Genomic DNA, 18,779 nt, shown 5'->3' on the forward strand with positions numbered 1-18,779 from the left:
TATAACTATACACCACAAACTTTACGTTTCCTCTTACAGACAAAGAGGCACATCTTTAGGAAAGAGAAGCTCAATTCCAGAGAGAAAGAGTGGGGGAGACTGTGTTCAGAAAGAAAGATAGTGCTTGGAGAGAGTGTGACGGATATGGAAAGAAAGGCCTTGGTGTTGTGTAGTTTTGTGGGTTTCTTGGGGTTATTATCAGCTGCTACAGGTTTTGCTGCAGAGGCCACCAGGATTAAGGTACTTTTATCTTTCTTAACTTTTTTTGTTATTAGATCTTGTTTTCCTCTGTAACCTTCTAATGGGTTTCTCTGATAATACTTTTTTGGTGCTTGTTTCATCTTTGTCTTGCTATTACATGCACTATTTATTTGTTTGGATGCTGACAACTCACTGAAAAATGAGAAGTTGATTCAGATAATCTGCTGTATTTATTTTATTCCATTGTTATTTGAGAATAGGCCCCAATGATAAAAATTGCTCTTTTGAGATATGTTTCTCCATTTTCTCAGTGACTGAACAGAACAGTGGGAAAAAATGTTTTTTCCCCCACTCAATTTTGGGTTATTATTCAACCGTTCCAAAAAGAAATAAAGAATTTAAATTTGTGTTTGATTAGAGACTCATATTTAGTGAACTCTTTGGTTTTATTTCGATTCATAATTATTTTGAGCAATCAAAGGTACAGTTTCTGTGTCGGGGCATCAAGGCCAGAAAGTGAATAAAGACGTTTTATATTGGATGATATTTTGTGAAGATGCTGCTTTCTTCGTTTTAAAAGAGTCATGAAATGATTTTACAATCACAGTGACTTTAGCTGTTCTGTGAAGGTTCACATTAATCTGGTTTGGATTTCTGCACTTTGACTTGCCTTCTCTTGCCTCAGCTTACAAATGTTGAACTTGAATTCTTATATTTGTAGACTTTTGAATGATTTTGTTGACCATGTTTTGGGGACTTGTACAAGTATGTGCTAGTCTCCTTCTCCTGACGTTGATCAAGTGCCCATGGGTTACTGTAGCATTCAATTCTTTGCCTCTTTCTTTTCCTTTGGCAAACTGGTCAATGAAATTACAACATCTGATTATGATCAAGATTGTATGTCTCAAAAATATTTCTTGTTAATAAATAGAAGATATTGCTAAGACTAAAGTGTCCCTGCACCTCTTTTACAGGGAACAATTATTAAGATTTTAGCAAGCAACTTTAACTGTTCTGAAAAATAGAGAGGGTGCTTTGAGTAGAGCCCAAGATTTTAAAACACTGTTTCCAAAAGCAGCTAGTTAAATGAATCTAGAAAACTTGTGTGTTTCTTAGAGGATAGAGTATAGTTATTGTTTCTTAGAAGAAGGAGAAGAAGGAGGAGGAGGAGGAAAGGAGAGAATATGGTGATCCTTAATGCTGAGAATATGGTTCTCTCCATTTTATGCACCATTCTTTCAGTTTGTCAGTTACCTTACTCATTGCATGCACCTTATAGTTTACTGACTGATGTTGTAAATTGTCTTCCATCAACAAATTATTAATGCTGACCGCCAGATATTAGGCTCTTTACTACAATGCCTCTGGTGCAAAACAGTCAAAGGCAAGGAATGTCGCTTCATATGGTGGATGAATGGGTTAAATCGCTACTTTGGTCTGCCTAAACATTTTATGTCAACTTGATGCTTTCTATAAGTGATGCAGTATTGGAATTTGATTCAACCTAGAATATTTAGAAATTATATTCATTATAGAATTAGGAAGTTTAAGGATTTTTTTTTTTTAAATTATTAGGTTTACATACTTACATTTACCTTTGTCTGATACCTCATTATCTCTAACTGCTGAACTGTCATCTAAAAGAGAGGAATGTCACAGCTTTTGGTGGACTTATTGCTGAAGTTTGATCTGCTTAAGTTGATTCTACCATTAATTAGTTACGCTTCAACCTTTTTTCATTCTGACAGCCACAATGATGATTTTAAGTTACATGTCTTTCCTTTGCTACATGAATTACCAATGGGTTTGTTCCAACAGCACTTCTCTTTCTGCATATGTGATGTTTATTATGGAGAAACCTCCCTAACACAAGAGTGATTATACTAGACTCTTATTTCCATTGTTAAGGCAGTCCTTTGGGTTTATGGAGTAATAAAATTCTGTTTCATTCTGTTTGAACTCTACTACCTTGTGTGCGTACCTCACAAATCATTTATCAATCAGACTGTGATGCATTGACATGATCACTATTCCTAGTTGTGAAGTCAGGCATTCCTCATTTTTTATACCATATCTTTCTGTCTTTGCTTTGTATTAAATGATTAATATTAGTAGCATACTATTATGCCAATATATTGAATTTGTGTTCTACTACCAAATTTCCATATTTTTGGCTATTTTACGAATGGAATGGCTTTGGTTTACCTACTGCAAAGTTGAGAAGATTGTGACTGCCCCCCTTTTTTATGGGGGGCAGATATAATTTTCCTCTATTGACTGCTAGAAATATCTGCAACTTGCAATGCCTCCCTTCAAGCACCAATAAGAGATGAGAATGTGATATTAGTGTGATCAATCTATAATTGGAGAATTTCCAATAATAAGGGAGAATGTAATATTATTCTTTAACTATTCTGTTGATAATTACAACAGATATTGTTGGATTAGATTTACAGAAAAAGGCTAAGGCTAAGGGTCTGCCTTTTCATAACTGGTTCTTTTTTGTGGCTTCTGATCTCTATATCTTATCAACAGTGGCCTTTGTTTTGAATGATGCAATCATAAAATAGCTTCATTTATAATTGGTTTTCTTTTCTCATTCCCTTTATAATCCTTCAGGGTTCTGAGGTTCAGTTCACATCTGCCACTCAATGCGCCTATCCTCGGAGTCCTGCACTGGCTCTTGGTTTAACTTCAGCTGTGGCACTTATGTTGGCACAAGTAATTATTAATGTTGCAAGTGGGTGTATTTGTTGCAAAAGAAGCCCTAACCCTTCAAATTCAAATTGGACGATAGCATTAGTCTGCTTTGTTGTTTCCTGGTAATTTTTATCAAGCCTTAATTTATTTCAAGTCTATATATTGCAGCTTTTAGGGATTACAATTTACAGTTTTCTCCTTCCTTTGGTCTTTGCCACTGTACTAAGATCCAATTGGCAGCTCATCTTCTAGTTCGATGCTTTTGATGTAATTCCAAAAGTAGAATTACTCAAAGCTATATCCAAAGAACATTTGAACCATCTAAGTCTTGTTTTTAACATACATCCTTATCCTCCAACCACATTTATTATTATTATTATTTTTTAATCTGTGTTTGCTTAAATCTGTTGAAACATCAAAATCCTCATCATATTGTTTAAATTATTCAGCATGAGAAAATTACCCTTCAACATAGGGTTTCTGTATTCTTTTATATAAATTATCTCTGCAGTATATTTAAGTTAAGAACTTTTGATTCTATTTTCTTGATTGTTGCAGTTGGCAATTGGCACACCACTCAACTTAGGACTGTATTCTTTGGGAATTGTGTTTTTTCCTTTATCAGAAACGTGTAGTTTTTAGTGGAATTTCTTTTTTATGTGTAAACTGATTGAAGCTTTTGTCACCGTTACTTCTAGACTCTGACATGAGAGAAAGGTAGAGAAGCCAAGAAAAGTCCTGGAGTTAAGCATGTTCCTGTAAAATAACTTCTATTCTCATCCTCATTTTTTGTTTTTGAACTCACCAAAGCATCTTCATGTATATAAATGTGGGCATGTGTTTACTTCTCTAGTAATGAATCTATTTCATAACGAGTAATAATATGCAGGTTCACATTTGTGATAGCTTTTCTTCTCTTGCTAACTGGTGCTGCGCTCAATGATCAACATGGCGAAGAGAGCTTGTACTTTGGGAGTTACTACTGCTATGTTGTCAAACCAGGGGTCTTTGCTGGTGGTGCTGTCTTGGCCCTTGCAAGCGTCACCCTTGGAATTCTCTATTACCTTACTTTCAACTCATCAAAGAGTGTTAATTGTCCTTGGGGCAATCCTCCTGTTTCTAATCCAAGTGGCATAGCCATGGGACAACATATCACACCACAGACCACTCAAGATCCTGTTTTTGTACACGAAGATACTTATATGAGACGACAGTTCACTTGATCGGTGATTTCTGAACCCATTTGGATTGCACTGCTAAATGTCATAGACATGCACTTTTCAATCGCATAGCTTCTTATTAGCGGCAGGCAGTATGGGAAAGCTGGGTTTAACTGTGTGGCATCCTAGTTCCTTTGCTGGCATTGGTGTATTCACCTTTATTTATTCCTTTTAAATGATCAGAGTACACTTCTACAAATTGTATTTATGTATATATACACCCTGGAGGATTATTTTGCAGCTTTAAAAAAAAAAATGTTAGGCCCTTTGTTATTGTGCTTCAAGATGGACTGTGGGTCATGAAATACTGCAATCTGTATTGTGTGTTGAGTATATATACTTTTGCAATAAGTACTCCACCCTGTATTCAGTTGTTCACTTTACTCCATAAGCCTTTCTCACCCATTTGGATTTTAATGTTGGATTGAATTTGATTTTGGAATTCTTTCCTTACTCAAAATTTGTCATTTTTTATGTGGCTAATTTACAATTTGTGTATTTTTGTACACTTATTACTGCAGCAAATAGACAACCCTTGATTTGACTCGAGATTGTGTTAGATACATTGCAAAACAAAAAAAATTTTGGGTCTCACATTGAAAATATGAATTTTAATGAGATGTACATGAACTTGTGTTCTCTAACCTCAGTAGCTTTGGGGTATGGTTTTACTGAGTTCATCAAAACTAGTTTCATCCTGCGAAACCTAATAGTCGGAAAAAAAAAATATTAATTTGTCTTTCTGCTCAAGAAAAGTAAAGGGATTTTGAATTCGGGTCATAATTTTTAAGAAAATTTTATTTATATTTATATAAATTTTTTATAAAATTTCAATTAAATGGATAGTAATAAAAATTTTCAGTCAAAATTAAAATATTTCAATTAAAAAAAATTTGTTGAATTGAATTTTTTTATGTGATTTAATAAGTTATTGAGTTTTTATGAATTAAAGAATAAAAAATAAAATAAATATTCAAATGATTTAAAAAAAAATGAGACTAGTAATTATCAGTTTTAAAAAAAAGGAAAAATAGATAAATTTGCAGGATTACCATCAAAATTTTATTTGGGTTCTGACGGGATCCATTCAGCCCGACCCAAAATAGAAACGGATTGTGATCTGACCCAGCAAGAAAGAGGAGTGAGGGTCAGTTTGGTCAAGTCTAATTTACAACGGCTATTTGAGAAAGAAAGGTAGCCGTTGCCGCTCTCCAGTAATCCTGATACATTCCTCTCGACGGCGATCAATAGTTCAACAAACCAAGCACATCAGAAACCCTAATTGCGATTCTAGTCAGTATATAGACCCACAAATTCACTTGATAATTTACAATCATAGTCTCTCTTTCTCTCTATCTATTAATCAACAACAAAGACCAAAGGGTGCAAAGCCCTGTGTTCTCTATTTCTCTCAACTTTACTTTACCTTTATTTTTTGTTTGGATTTTTTTTTTTTTTAAATCTTTCTATCTAATCCTCTTTTCTTTTACAGGATTTAGTTTCGTGGTTTGTATCTTTACCTTTATTAGTTGTATTTGTTTTGTTGTTATTAACATCATGGATGCAGGATCAGTAAACTCTTGTTCCGACTTGAAAGTACAATCTAGATTCCCACTTCAAGATCAGCATTTTCAGAGAAGGAATTCTAAAGAAAACGTAAGATATTCAATCTTTTTATGTCTTTTTATATATAGATGTTGAAATTTGGGACTTGGGTCTTAATCGTCGAATTATTTCAAGTTTGCTGTGTTCTAAACCCTATCCGATATTTGGGTCTTAATCCATATGCATATGAATATGATATAACAGTTGGATAGATTTATCCCGAATCGGTCAGCAATAGATTGGGACTATGCCCATTACATGCTAACTGAAGGTAAGAAAGGAAAAGAGAACCCTGCAGTTAGCTCACCTTCAAGAGAGGCCTATAGGAAGCAACTGGCTGAAACTTTGAACATGAACCGGACTCGAATTCTAGCTTTCAAGAACAAGCCTCCTGCTCCTGTTGAATTAATCCCACAAGAGCACACTTCCTTATCTCACCTCCAGGCTAAACCCACTAAGCCCCGCAGACACATTCCACAGGTATCATATCCAATCTCTCTTTGCTTTTTTTAAGCATAAAAATTGGATTGGTGATGCTCATACATCTAGTTTCTGTATTGATTATTTGATTTATTCATCGTGTATAGACTTCTGAGAGGACATTGGATGCTCCTGACCTTGTTGATGATTTCTACCTGAACTTGCTGGATTGGGGCAGCAGCAATGTTCTAGCTATAGCTCTTGGAAACACAGTATATTTATGGGATGCTTCTGATGGTTCTACCTCGGAACTTGTGACAATTGATGATGAAATTGGTCCTGTTACCAGTGTCAACTGGGCTCCTGATGGACGCCACATTGCCATTGGCTTGAACAATTCTGAGGTGCAGTTATGGGATTCTGCTGCTAATCGGCAGGTTTGTTACCTGATATTGACTTTCTATATTTGTTGGCATTCTTTTTTCCATATTTTTTGGGTTTTCCATCTCAACCTGCTTCCATTGATGTCTACAGCTTAGAACATTGAGAGGTGGCCACAGATCACGGGTCGGGTCACTGGCATGGAACAATCATATCCTTACTACTGGAGGAATGGATGGCCAAATAATTAATAATGATGTGAGAATTAGATCACACATTGTGGAGACCTATAGAGGACACCAACAAGAGGTTTGTGGGCTTAAATGGTCAGCTTCAGGCCAACAATTAGCAAGTGGAGGCAATGATAACCTCGTTCACATATGGGATAGATCCTTGGCATCATCAAATTCAGCTACACAATGGCTTCACAGGCTTGAGGACCATATTTCTGCAGTGAAAGCTCTCGCTTGGTGTCCATTCCAAGGAAATTTGCTGGCCTCCGGGGGAGGTGGTGGTGATAGGTGCATAAAGTTTTGGAATACGCACACTGGTGCTTGCTTGAACTCAGTAGACACTGGTTCTCAAGTCTGTTCTCTATTATGGAGCAAGAACGAGAGGGAACTGCTTAGCTCTCATGGATTTACTCAGAATCAGCTCACTCTTTGGAAATATACATCAATGGTGAAAATGGCAGAACTCAATGGCCACACATCTAGAGTCCTTTTCATGACTCAGGTAAAAATGGGAATCAAATGAACCCCAAAAAAATCTTTGATTTTCTTAACTTGTTTATTTTGGCTTTATTACAATTCAAATGCTTACTGGTTTCATGAACTTCCTTCAGAGTCCAGATGGTTGCTCAGTGGCAACGGCAGCAGGTGATGAAACACTTAGATTCTGGAATGTTTTTGGGGTTCCAGAAGTGGCTAAACCTACTACAAAAGCAAATCCCGAGCCATTTTCCCATTTGACTCGCATCCGCTGAAGATGATCATGAGGATAGAAGCTGGATTCATTTAAGTCTCAAGTCTCAGGTGATGAAACACTTAGATTCTGGAATGTTTTTGGGGTTCCAGAAGTGGCTAAACCTACTACAAAAGCAAATCCCGAGCTATTTTCCCATTTGACTCGCATCCGCTGAAGATGATCATGAGGATAGAAATGCTGGATTCATTGAAGTCTCAGGTCTCAGTACACCCTTGTTCTTGCATGTCGCATGCTGAAATAGAAGTTTGGTGCCAGTTGCCAGTGTCCTTCATTTCAACAATTCAGTTTCAAGACAAGGCAGAGGTCTCAAAAAAGAACTGCATTTACCATCCAAATCTCTCCGTGTAGATGGAACTGTATGTAAAGTAATGTAAAGTAACATCAAAGAACCCTGGTATGTAAAGTAATGTAAAGTAACATCAAAGAACCCTGGCTTGCATTATTTATTTTTTGGGGAAGAGTGGATGTCGTCCTACCATGTATTATTTAATAGAAGCTTTCAGATCCTTTCTCCGTGGACGTAGTCACTCTATAATGTGACGAACCACGTAAATTTCTGTCTTCTTGATTTTTTTCTTTTTGTCATCTTGGTCTTTTGATGTTTTGTAAAATGTCATTAAAATCTAAAAGAAACAATTGAAAACGAAACAAAAGAAAAAGGAAATGTTAGTTAATTTGCTTGATACAAGGTCTGTTCCAAGATAGTTTATCAGTTAATGCAGATTGCAGAGTTTTGTTGGGCTGATTTGGGGAAAAATACACATTAACCGCAGAGTTAATTCAAGACTGTTCGTACATGAAATGTTGTCAAATTATCATAAAACCAAAGCTTTTATGTCATTTACGATTGCTCGAGGACTTAAAGTAGCATCAACTTTAAATATTCCTTCGGAATCATCAATCTGCAACAAGTCTAGCTGCGATTGCAAAAGAGTAGCTGGCATGAAATGCTTTCCTTCTGCAGCTCTTTTATTTAGCCGCTCAGCAAGCACCTCAGCCTTGGCATCAAGCAATACAAACTTAGCTGCACTGACATAGCTTCCAAGTTCATAACTAGGGTCAGCAGATCTAAGAATTTCTCGATATTGCTTCTGGAGAGAAGAACAGCCAAGTATAACAGTTTTTCCACCAGCTAACCTCTCTCTTAAGGCATCCCGTAGACTTTCAAGCCATGGAATCCGGTCTTTATCTGATAGAGGAATGCCTTGATGCATTTTTTCTGTAGTGTTGAAAAATGCCAATTCCAAAACTTTCAGTTGAGAGGGATCAGAGAAGTCACTATATATGAAGTGAAAAGGGGTTCATCCAATAGGGAAACAACTAAATATTACAATAACTAGATGTCAATACCTTTGTTTGATTGTGAGTGAAAATCATCGGCATCGAGAAAACTACAATTCAATACTTTGGCCAGCATCTCACCTATTGTGCTGTTAAAGGTACCAAGATCAAAATATAAAAAAACTACTAAGAGTGTCATATACACAGTGAACAGGAAAAAAGAAATTGCACTGAAGAATTGACTTCAGGGGGAAAACAGGCAATCATGAGGATAGTAAACATGTAGAACTATAAAAGAATCGAATGTGGATAGAACTTACGATTTGCCAGCACCACTGACACCCATAATTACGATAACTTTGCCTATAAATTGGAAAAAAAAATTAGTGACCAAGAACTAGAAAGTGGAGAGTTGATGAGCAATTCAAATAATTGCATATAAAATAAGGGAAAGAAACTAGTAGAAAATGAAATTTATTTCAAACACAAAGGAAAATTGACAAACGAATAATTTACCTTTGAGAGCAGGAGCCATATTTGGTCCACAGCTTAGTCAAACCTATGAAGCTTTAGTAGCAATAAAAATATGCAGCTCCAAAGAACTAACACTGAGAACAGATCCTGTCTTTACCTATGAATGCCGCTACAAGAACTCACCATAGTAAGAAATCAAGCACCAATCAAATGAAGTATCGGATTTATGATCCAAAATCATAATGCCTTTCAGCTGGAGAAAGGATAAAGAATTCAAGAGTAAAGAATTTTTATCCATTGGTGAGAGGGCTTAGTTGAAGACACCTTTGTGATGTAAATTAGTAAATATATTAGATTATGTCTAGAATCGATTGAGAGGACTAACTAATGTATTTACTATGAGCAGTTATATAGTGAGAGTTTTGGGAGTAATTAGGTTAATAGGTATTATAGTCTTGATCTTGCAATTGATAATTGATTTTTTATTGAAAATAGTGAAAGATGGCATGTCCATGTATATAACTCTACGTAGATAGGAGAACCACGTAAATATTAATATTTTATATGTACTTTACTTTTTTTATATTTTACACGCTGCACAACATAAAGAAATAAAATTCTCAAGAATCAACGTATTTTAATATCTAATCTAAGGTCATGCCTAGTAACAATGGCTTAGTTGCTTGAGAAGATAATACAGCAAATGTCATGAATACAATAAGAATTAAGGTTAATTTCAGATCGAGTAAGAACGCAAGAGATTATGCTAATATAATAACAACTGCCATTCAGCTGTTGTACATCCAGGAAAATCAGACATGAAATAAATTCAGCAAGGTCAAAGTTTGAAGCAAAATACAATAAATAGAAAACTCCTTTCTAAGTTTGAATTTTATTGTGCATTCAGTGTTCAAATTTGACTAAAATTCAGGGTTTACTTGTTTACATGGCATTTTACATGGCCCTCATTGGTAAGGATAAACCTCTTAACAGCCTACGGTCTCCGGTGGCCTCAATACACCTCAAATTTAGTGTTTGTCCAGAAGGAACACAAGAATAACCAATCTAATTGTCAAAGAAACTTAGAAATGCAATACAAATATAACTTTAAGCAATAAAACTTGCATATAAACAATAAAATCAATCTAAATTGCTCTTTTTTTTTTACCAAAAGTATCCTATTTGCAGACTTATGGGTATTCACAGCTCTGGCTGCCATGGAAGCCTATCAAAGTAGTTTTCCTTAACCACTTTCACCTTCCATAACAGATCATTAGCATCCTCACATCAAGCATTAGCCCCCCAAAAAAAAGGAAAAAAAAGAAAGAAAAAGAAATCACAACAACTCGAAACCAACAATGATCAACAACTTGATATTATACACACTGAATCACAAGAACACGGATCTCCTTTATATAAATTGAAATGAAAACAAATGCAACTGAAGGAGAAAAGGAAAATACCTTAGTAAATAGAATGAAAAAGGTCAGTTTCTACTTCTGAATCAATCTAAATTAGAAGAAAGGGTGATATAATATCTAATATTTTGACCCAATGGAGAGCCGGGTACAGTGTTCTCACTGTTGGGCCTTGGAAGTTAGGCTGGCGGGCTGACCAGTGGCCCGGTCAAATCCAGGTGGGCCCATGATACGGTTCAACGAATGCTGTTGTACTAGAACAAAATGGGAAAAAAATAAAAATATTTTAAAAATATTTTTAAATTATAATAATATATAATTATTATTATAATTTATTTCTAAACTTTAGTTGTTAGGAGGTCCTTCGTCACAGGCAATGCTGTTGGAGTTACGTATCATGTTTCGCTTTCTAAACTACAGGCCGTCGGATGGTCAATGGAAGTCCTCTCCATGACTTGAAGACAGGAGAAAAAACGACTTGTCGCAGAATCATCGCAGCTTTTTACCTAGGGGAGAAAAACAAATACCCATGGCCCGTGGGCTATTGGCCGTTTTAAATGCGGATGATGGTGACGCCCACACCAGATTACACCCATAAAAATAGATTGACCGAGAAGCCGAGAGAGGAAGAAGAGCACAGTACACAGAGCTCAGAGAAAGAAGCAGTAAGGATACTTCCTCTTTTCAGTTCAGAAAACGAAATTGATTCTGATTTTATTTTATTGCAATTAAGAGTTTTTTTTTAATCTGTTTATGTTGTTTTCTGTTTGGTTACTGGGAAATCGGAGGAAAAGAAGATAGGAAATGTGTTGTTAATGCTTAATTCAATGTGATATCGATGAGAAAAATTTAAGACGCTATTAAATTTTGATTTGTGTAGGCATTGCCACGATTGGTTTTAGATGAGTTGGATAAAGCGTTATCGTTTCTTTGCCAAGTGTAACAAAATCACAGTCTCTGATCTTGGGGTGTCGTTGTTTAGTAAGCAACATCAATATGGTAACCCTAGCATTGAAAGGGCTCGAAGTATCTATTGCTTGCAGCCTCAGAGAGGATGGTTGCCGGCAGAAAAGAATGATTTGTGGGCTGCAGATGTTGACCCTCAGCAAAGGTTGATTTTAGCAAGAAATGTGTTATCCAAATATGGGCTTTCTCCTTCTTTTGAGAGAAGTTCCGTTGGGTTGAAAAAGGGCAGAATGAGTGCCTCTCGTGGATTTGCACATGGTGTGGAGAATGATCCTCATTTGAGTAGAGATTTCCTTGCTCAGCTTTGGATTGCAGATAGGAAAATGGAAAAATCTAGAAAGAAAAGAAGAAGAAAGATGGCTAAGTATGACAATTATGGTAATGAGATGGCTAAGTATGACAATTATGGTAATGTGGCATATAATCAGTATCGATCCTTCTTACATTCAATTGGAAGACTGTTTTCGGGTGGAACTTCGACAGAAGAAAGATCTTACGACCATGGAAAAAGAGTTCTGAAGCAACCTCCTCCTAGCCAATCCGTCTCTGGTCTTCTGAAGCCAGCTTCTCCAGAGGAAGTGAGTTTAAATCTTTGTTTTGCTGCTGGATTGTTTTGTCAAAATATAACATCTAATTTATAATAATTTTTTGGCTTTTACTGTAATGCAAATAGAGGGGAAAGGCATGAGAAAATAAGGTTTGTAACTCAAAGATTATCCATAACACATCATGGCTGGACTGCTTCATATAAAAAAAAAGTCTAAAGAACTTCTTCAACTTAATGATCATTTTGTAATTACTAAAAATTTCCTCTCAAATTATTTGTAATGCTTGCATATTACTCAAACAACATAGACAAGTCGCAAGCAGTTCTGGCCTTCAACCATTGTTTCTGAATGTGACGTAGATGATGATGGCACCTGAAGAAATAACTGAATAATGTGCATCAGGCCATACGGCCAGTATCTCTACTTTTTTTCCCCATTTTAAGTTCTAGTTGTAACTTGCTTGTTTCCAATCTCTCTGAAAAATAAAATGGATTTCTTTCTTAGAATGTTGGAGTTGTCAATGTCAACCTCAAAGAAATAAATATAAAGTATCTGCTGAATGCCTGAATGCAATTGGGGTTACGAGCCCTAACAACGAAACTTTGGCTGGTTTCATAAGTTCATGTAACTGACGTCCTCTCCATTTCCTGACTTTTACAGGCCTTGGTTGCACCTCTTCTTGCCAGGTCAAACTTGCTGATTACTAGGGATATAGAGTGGGCGAATCTAGTACTTGGTTTTGAGCAGGTGATCCTTCAATACTCCAGCTTTTTTCCTCATACAAGTGAGCCCACAAGTGTGGGGATGCTTTGTGCATTGAGTGACCCTTTTTATTCTGTTTTACATTGGCGAAATGTCAACATATATATTTTATTGTGTTTAACTTTGAAATGTTTAGGGTTTTTTTCCCCCACTTTTGGCTTGAACTGTCTGAGTTGTGGGTGTTTGACTCCTTCACTAATTCAAAAATTAAGAAACTGTCATTAGCTAATTGTTGTATGTTTGGTTGCTATACTCAAACTTTTGAAGTATTGATGAAGAATGCAAATGATGCTTTATTTTTCTGATGTTGCATTTAACATCTTGTTGTCACCTCTACTCTTGTTTGAAAATGTAGCATTGATAACACCATGTAGTTGAAGTTATGCATTGGAATAAGTCCTGGCTATTTGCGTCGTGATTGGTTATCTTGTATCTATCTCATCCTAATGTGCATTGTCTATTATTTATAATGTTAAAGGAGAAAAATCTTGGGCTATTTAAAGTTAAATTTAAGATTTTTAGAGATTTTTGGAATGAGAGTAGTTTAAGGTTTGGAAATTGAAATCCATATTCAATTGTATTAGATAATTAGGGATAAAAAGGGAAAAAATAGCTTCTACAAGCAGTACTATTACAATTTTTGAACACTCATTGAGAGAAGAAAGAACCATATTTCTGAAGTTTAGATCTTGTAACTGCATTTAATAATTTTACCTTCATACTTTTCCAAAATATGCCTGTAATTAGGAGATAAAAATAAGTCTTTAAATATCTGCATGGAAAAACCATGTGTCTACCTTCTGTGTTTTTTGTATTTCTGGAACTTTCATTCTGCATTTACTCATTTTTCACAAGTCAGCACCATAAATATTAGAAGCAATGTTAAGAGCTCAAATGGTTGATGTTGTGGTTGGAATTGGATGATTGTGAACTGTGAAGCTGTATTTGTATGTTGTTTTTCTCATCATGCTTACATTTTTCTCTTTGATTGTCTCAGTTGGACTAATGTTACAAGATTTCTTATGTTGTAAAGAGCTAATTGATCCTAAGGCAAAACACCATGAAACTTAATGCTACAATTCTTGAACAACTCTTAAGTGGGGCAGCCTAATTATTAATGAATTTGTTGCATGTTTTTCATGGTGGAATTCTTGACCTAGATTCCTTTCTTTTAGGATGTGTTTTCATAGGTTTTTCTTTCCCGTATTGATTTTTTTTTTCATACTGCAGGAAAACCGTTATGCAGTAGTAGATGTGTGCTACCCGCAGTCTGTGAGTATTAACCCCTATTCTTCCACAAATGAAAATTGGTTTCAACAGGATGATTGATCATTGTACACTTTGAATTCTCTATGTTCCCTTTGCAGCCTGTGGGTTTTATTCGTGAGCAGAGTAATGTAATTGCTAGGCAGGTATGCATCATTTGCAAAATTGATGTCCTTTCCCTTGTTTGATATTGTGAGGTTATCTGTTATTCCCTCGTTGTGATACAATATTTTTCTTATAATTGCCAACCTATAGCAATAATTCCATGGAATGTTTGGTATCCTACATGCAACTTGCTTTTCTTTTACCAATTAATGCCTGATTATTTTGAAATGCAACATTGAAAACCATTGCTTTCTGTAGACTAAGGTTCCTTCTTAACCAGTAATTTGATTTGAGCTCTGTAATGCTTATTAGAGACATAAAAACCCATTCTTGGACCTCACTATAAGTTTAACAACCTGACTGGGTCTTTACTATAAAAATGCAAGAGGTCCTTGTTCACCCTAATCACCCAGGCCGGATGAACCGGCCTTCTGGTTTCCATGTGTTTGAACTCATTAAGGGAGGTGAAAATTTGGGTCCATGTTTGAGGGTGAATGTTGGAGAATCAAATAACTGAATAAAAATAGCTGCCTCACAGAAGCTAGAGCCTTTGGGGTTGGTGGTATTTTTTTATGGCATTAGATGTTCTTAGTCCAAGTGGTCTTGAGTTTGAACATTGGATGCTTTGTTGTTATTAATTAATCAACACATGATAGAGATTGACTTGTACTTGTCCGTGCATTCACATCAAGTGGGCATTTCACACTAGGGGCTGTGTTAGAGATATGGGAACCCGTTATAATTGTAGGCTCAGTGAAGAATGTCTTTTTGATGGAATGACAACTGGATATTAAGGCGTAACAGAGTTGATTTTTCCAGTACATGAAACTGAACCAGGATATTTTGTTGATAAGCCTCTTATAAATGATTACAGGTATTCACAGTGGAATTTTGAAATTTGTTTGGGCATATTATTTACTATGTAGGTACCAACACGATATTACGTACTGGAAGGAAATAAGCATAATGAGCAAATGTTTGATTGTTATACTTTTTTTTTTTATGTCCAGCATTATTGCATGGGGATTTGTCATCTTTCTCATTCAAGTTGCTATTGATTACATAAATACTTATACTCAGATGCCTTTTGTGCTTTTTGCAGTTGCTTCGTCTGAGGCGCCCTTTTGTTGCTTACATAACTGATGCTATGGGTAATGAGCTGTTTAGGGTGAGGACTTCATGCTGATTCCTTTTTGAACTATGTAGCAACTTGCTGGCGCTTAAGTTTTGAATAGTTTGCTGATTCATTATACGGCTCTGTTTCAATTCATCTAGGTTCGGAGGCCATTTTGGTGGATAACCAGCTCAATTTATGCAGAGATTAATGGTAAAGTATGTAAGTTTTAAATGCTTGTGGTTTTAATAGCAATGTGTTGTGAATCTTTGAGCATGTAAATTGCGGTCCAGTTCCTGACAGTGTCCAATATATGCTTCATTTTAGGAAGTTGGTGTGGTTCATAGACGATGGCATCTTTGGAGGAGAATATATGATTTGTACCTTGGGTAATTTCAGGATGCCTTGGTTTTGCTTTCATTTTGGGGTATTTAAGCTAACAGTGTTGTTTGCAGAAATAAGCAATTTGCTGTGGTTGAAAATCCTGGACTTTGGAATTGGACATTTACGTTGAAGGATATTAATGGGGAAGTTGTGGCTCAAATAGATCGGGATTGGAGGGGTTTTGGATTTGAGGTTGTCTCTTTTCTTTGTGACATAGTATCAATAAATGATTCTTGTGCATTTTTTGTTCATTCCTGACTTGTATAACTTAGAAATGTTTGTGGTAAAATACCTGCTTCTAAGAATTAATGGTTTGCATTTCACTTGGTTTTAGACGTCACTGGACATTAAAAGTTATTCTGTTTTGTTTGTTATCATTGTTTTGATTCTTCAAGCTTGCTCTGTTTGTGAAAGTTGTCTGAGATATTAATTGAAGACAGAAGCAACAAAAAATGATGGTAAAAGGAATTTGATTAATTGGGTTGTACAATTCATAGATATAAGGAGTCAATTTTCAGAACTGATATCCAGTTGAGATGGTAATGATAGGACTTATCATTGGATATTAACTAGGGCAAAGAACAAAAAAATACGTTGTTGTTTAGTGTATTTTAGTTTGGGCCTGTGTTTTATTTCTTGATAAACACGTGCCCTATATTTTGCTCCATTAGCAAAAGGGAGAAATCCCTTAACACCGTCTAATTTGAGCTGACAGCGTTTGAGTTTTATCCCTTTTTAATTGATGGGGCAAAAATAAGGTACATGATTGTCAAGAAACAAAACACATGCCCAAACTTGAAAATGTGTTAAATCACATGATACTTTTTTGTACTTTGCCTTATTTATTATTGTGCCAAGCAAAGGTCTTAATCTTTCATCATGCTACTGCTTAGCTATTCCTTTGTGGGACCTTGCCTTCTATACTGTAACCAATGTAGAGTTCAGCCACCTTGTGTCAAATTGATTTTTGTGGTTCCTCAACATGCAGGACCCTGGAGAACTGAATTGTGACTAAATAAATAAATGAGAGTCATATTTGGTTAGGGAAGGAGAAATTAGAGGTCTGCCTCTCTGGATTAGAACAGATATTGTTATCACCAAAGAGTTGTGTTAAAACAGGGGGACAAGGCTGGTGAACATTATAATTGCATCAATTGCAAGATGGAAAGGCAATTTTTATAATTCTCTTTTGGGTTCCCAAATACGTGCAGATCTTTACTGATGCTGGTCAGTATGTGATACGATTTGGTAGTTCTGATCCCAGTTCCAAGAGTGCTCACGCTGCAGCGGTAAAATTTCCAATCAGAAAGTGAAATTTCTTTGGTTTCTACCTTTTGTACGTGATATTCTATATTCTTTTGGTGACTTGTTCTTCTCTATGATGTTTTGCTTTTTCTATTTTAGATTCATGATTTGGAAGTTGCCCGTCCTTTGACATTATCAGAGAGGGCTGTAGCTGTTGCTCTTGCCATTTCTTTAGATAATGACTATTTTTCAAGGCACGGTGGCTGGTAAGCTTGTTTACTGAACTTCCTAAAATCATATTAACGTTCAGTTGTCTTCACAACAGCTACAAAACAAATTTGTGATTTCTGGTTTTCTCCAAGTCTTGGCTGCTTAGCTGCTTCCATCCATCCCAGCAGTGCTATCTGATGTTTCTGTTCACTTCATTTTCTGCTTGATAATGTACTTTCTTTATCTCCTAATTTAGTTCAGGCATAAAATAATAACATACTTTACATTGTCAGGGGAATCCCTTTCGTTGCAGTTGACGAGTAGATATCAATTTGCTGCATTAGCTGAATCCCATAAATTTGCTTTTTGCCCCCACCCTTGAGGGCTTTAAGTTGTAAACTTCAGCAAGAAGTTCTTCTAAGGTCTCGGCTATTGTTTTCTGTTTGTTCACCGGTGTCTACAGGTGGTTTTAAAGGATGATTTCTTTCTGCTATCTCCTCCAGGAGTAAAGACACTAACTAATTTGCTCCGAGATGATGTATATTTTGACACTAGCCTCTCCCCCACCCAATCCCCTTATTTCTTCTGTCTGCAAAAGTCTAGCATGGTCACCATCCATAATGTTCAATCCACATTTCCACTGAAAAATATCAACCCAAAATAAAAATGGAGAGGACAACTAGCAGTAAAATCTGAACTTGGAAGGACCACTACTTGAGGTCACAGTTATGGAAAAACTTGAAACTAGCATGATTAAGTCAAATATGTAGGTGTACAGGGAATCTTCTCTATAGTTATGATCACCGTTTGGTTGGAAATCATATGGATTCAATTAAGAAATGAAATCGATTAAATTTAAATTAATAAAAAAATCATCTTTAAATTGGATTGAAATTGGTTTTTTCATTTTTTTAAATTAACCATTAAATTTAATCAGAATTGAATTGAAGTTAAAATTAGAATCATTTGGTCTTGATTAATATTAATCTTTAAATCGAAATTTGGGGTTTTCAGTCCAAAATCATGTCTGCTTCCCTGCATTGCTGCTTTAAGTCAATGTGTAAGATTTTAATAATGACGTTAAAATTCAACTAACACTTTGATTAAAAGTTGTCAAGGGTACATTGGCACGATTTTCTCATCGAGTTTGACAAAGAAACATAACTGACTTGGTTGAATGGACACCAAAAGAAAAACAAAGAAATGAAGACTAGAAAAATTAGGCAACTTGCAGAAGAATAACCTGTGACTGCTGAATCAATTTAGAATTAATAATTTTGATTTGAAATTACTAAATTTTTTAATTTTAATTTAATTTTGATTTAATTAAATTTAATGATGAGTTTTTTAATGAAAAATTCACATTAAACCAAATTAATCGAATAGTTCAAAGTCATTCCGATCCAAACCGGCCCTGGCAAGTTCGACGGTGATATCAGCTTTGAAAATTTACCTTCTGGTGGATGTGGATGTGAAAAGGAGACCCATGGGG

General features: G+C 35.7%; 4 protein-coding genes across 7 annotated transcripts; 3 read left to right on the top strand and 1 right to left on the bottom strand.

Moving 5' to 3' along the window:
- On the top strand, window positions 1-4,499 carry LOC110667690 (uncharacterized). The gene is made up of 3 exons (XM_058146515.1): window positions 1-240; window positions 2,821-3,023; window positions 3,791-4,499. Exons 1-3 carry the CDS (start codon window positions 145-147, stop codon window positions 4,122-4,124), a joined length of 633 nt encoding a protein of 210 aa, XP_058002498.1. The 5' UTR covers window positions 1-144; the 3' UTR covers window positions 4,125-4,499.
- Window positions 4,500-5,316: 817 nt separating this feature from the next.
- Window positions 5,317-8,067, top strand: LOC110667688 (cell division cycle 20.2, cofactor of APC complex). Its single transcript, XM_021828609.2, is given in 6 exon segments — window positions 5,317-5,777; window positions 5,931-6,206; window positions 6,314-6,583; window positions 6,681-7,262; window positions 7,372-7,462; window positions 7,465-8,067. Coding segments are annotated over 6 exon segments (1,401 nt in total). The 5' UTR covers window positions 5,317-5,678; the 3' UTR covers window positions 7,548-8,067.
- A 97-nt stretch (window positions 8,068-8,164) lies between these two features.
- Window positions 8,165-10,823, bottom strand: LOC110667689 (gluconokinase). Of its 3 annotated transcripts, none has more exons than XM_021828611.2 (5): window positions 10,733-10,823; window positions 9,312-9,438; window positions 9,116-9,158; window positions 8,865-8,944; window positions 8,165-8,733 (listed from the first exon to the last, which is right to left on the bottom strand). In XM_021828611.2, the coding sequence occupies exons 2-5, from the start codon at window positions 9,328-9,330 to the stop codon at window positions 8,330-8,332; spliced, it is 546 nt and encodes a 181-aa protein (XP_021684303.2). In that variant the 5' UTR covers window positions 9,331-9,438; window positions 10,733-10,823; the 3' UTR covers window positions 8,165-8,329. The 3 variants fall into 3 exon arrangements, with proteins under 3 accessions (XP_021684303.2, XP_021684304.2, XP_058002500.1); XM_021828612.2 differs by having other exon boundaries at window positions 9,312-9,426; window positions 10,733-10,764; XM_058146517.1 differs by lacking the exon at window positions 10,733-10,823 and adding an exon at window positions 10,438-10,554.
- A 381-nt stretch (window positions 10,824-11,204) lies between these two features.
- On the top strand, window positions 11,205-17,884 carry LOC110667687 (phospholipid scramblase family protein C343.06c). 2 transcript variants are annotated; one of them, XM_021828607.2, is made up of 12 exons: window positions 11,205-11,352; window positions 11,568-12,231; window positions 12,862-12,948; window positions 14,194-14,235; window positions 14,331-14,375; window positions 15,437-15,502; window positions 15,610-15,666; window positions 15,776-15,837; window positions 15,904-16,024; window positions 17,044-17,121; window positions 17,237-17,343; window positions 17,581-17,884. In XM_021828607.2, the coding sequence occupies exons 2-12, from the start codon at window positions 11,590-11,592 to the stop codon at window positions 17,609-17,611; spliced, it is 1,338 nt and encodes a 445-aa protein (XP_021684299.2). In that variant the 5' UTR covers window positions 11,205-11,352; window positions 11,568-11,589; the 3' UTR covers window positions 17,612-17,884. The 2 variants fall into 2 exon arrangements, with proteins under 2 accessions (XP_021684299.2, XP_058002499.1); XM_058146516.1 differs by lacking the exons at window positions 17,044-17,121; window positions 17,237-17,343; window positions 17,581-17,884 and adding an exon at window positions 16,821-17,005.
- Window positions 17,885-18,779: the final 895 nt, after the last annotated feature.

The sequence above is a fragment of the Hevea brasiliensis genome, chromosome 5 (genome assembly GCF_030052815.1).
Source record: "Hevea brasiliensis isolate MT/VB/25A 57/8 chromosome 5, ASM3005281v1, whole genome shotgun sequence".
NCBI classification, from domain to species: Eukaryota; Viridiplantae; Streptophyta; class Magnoliopsida; order Malpighiales; family Euphorbiaceae; genus Hevea; species Hevea brasiliensis.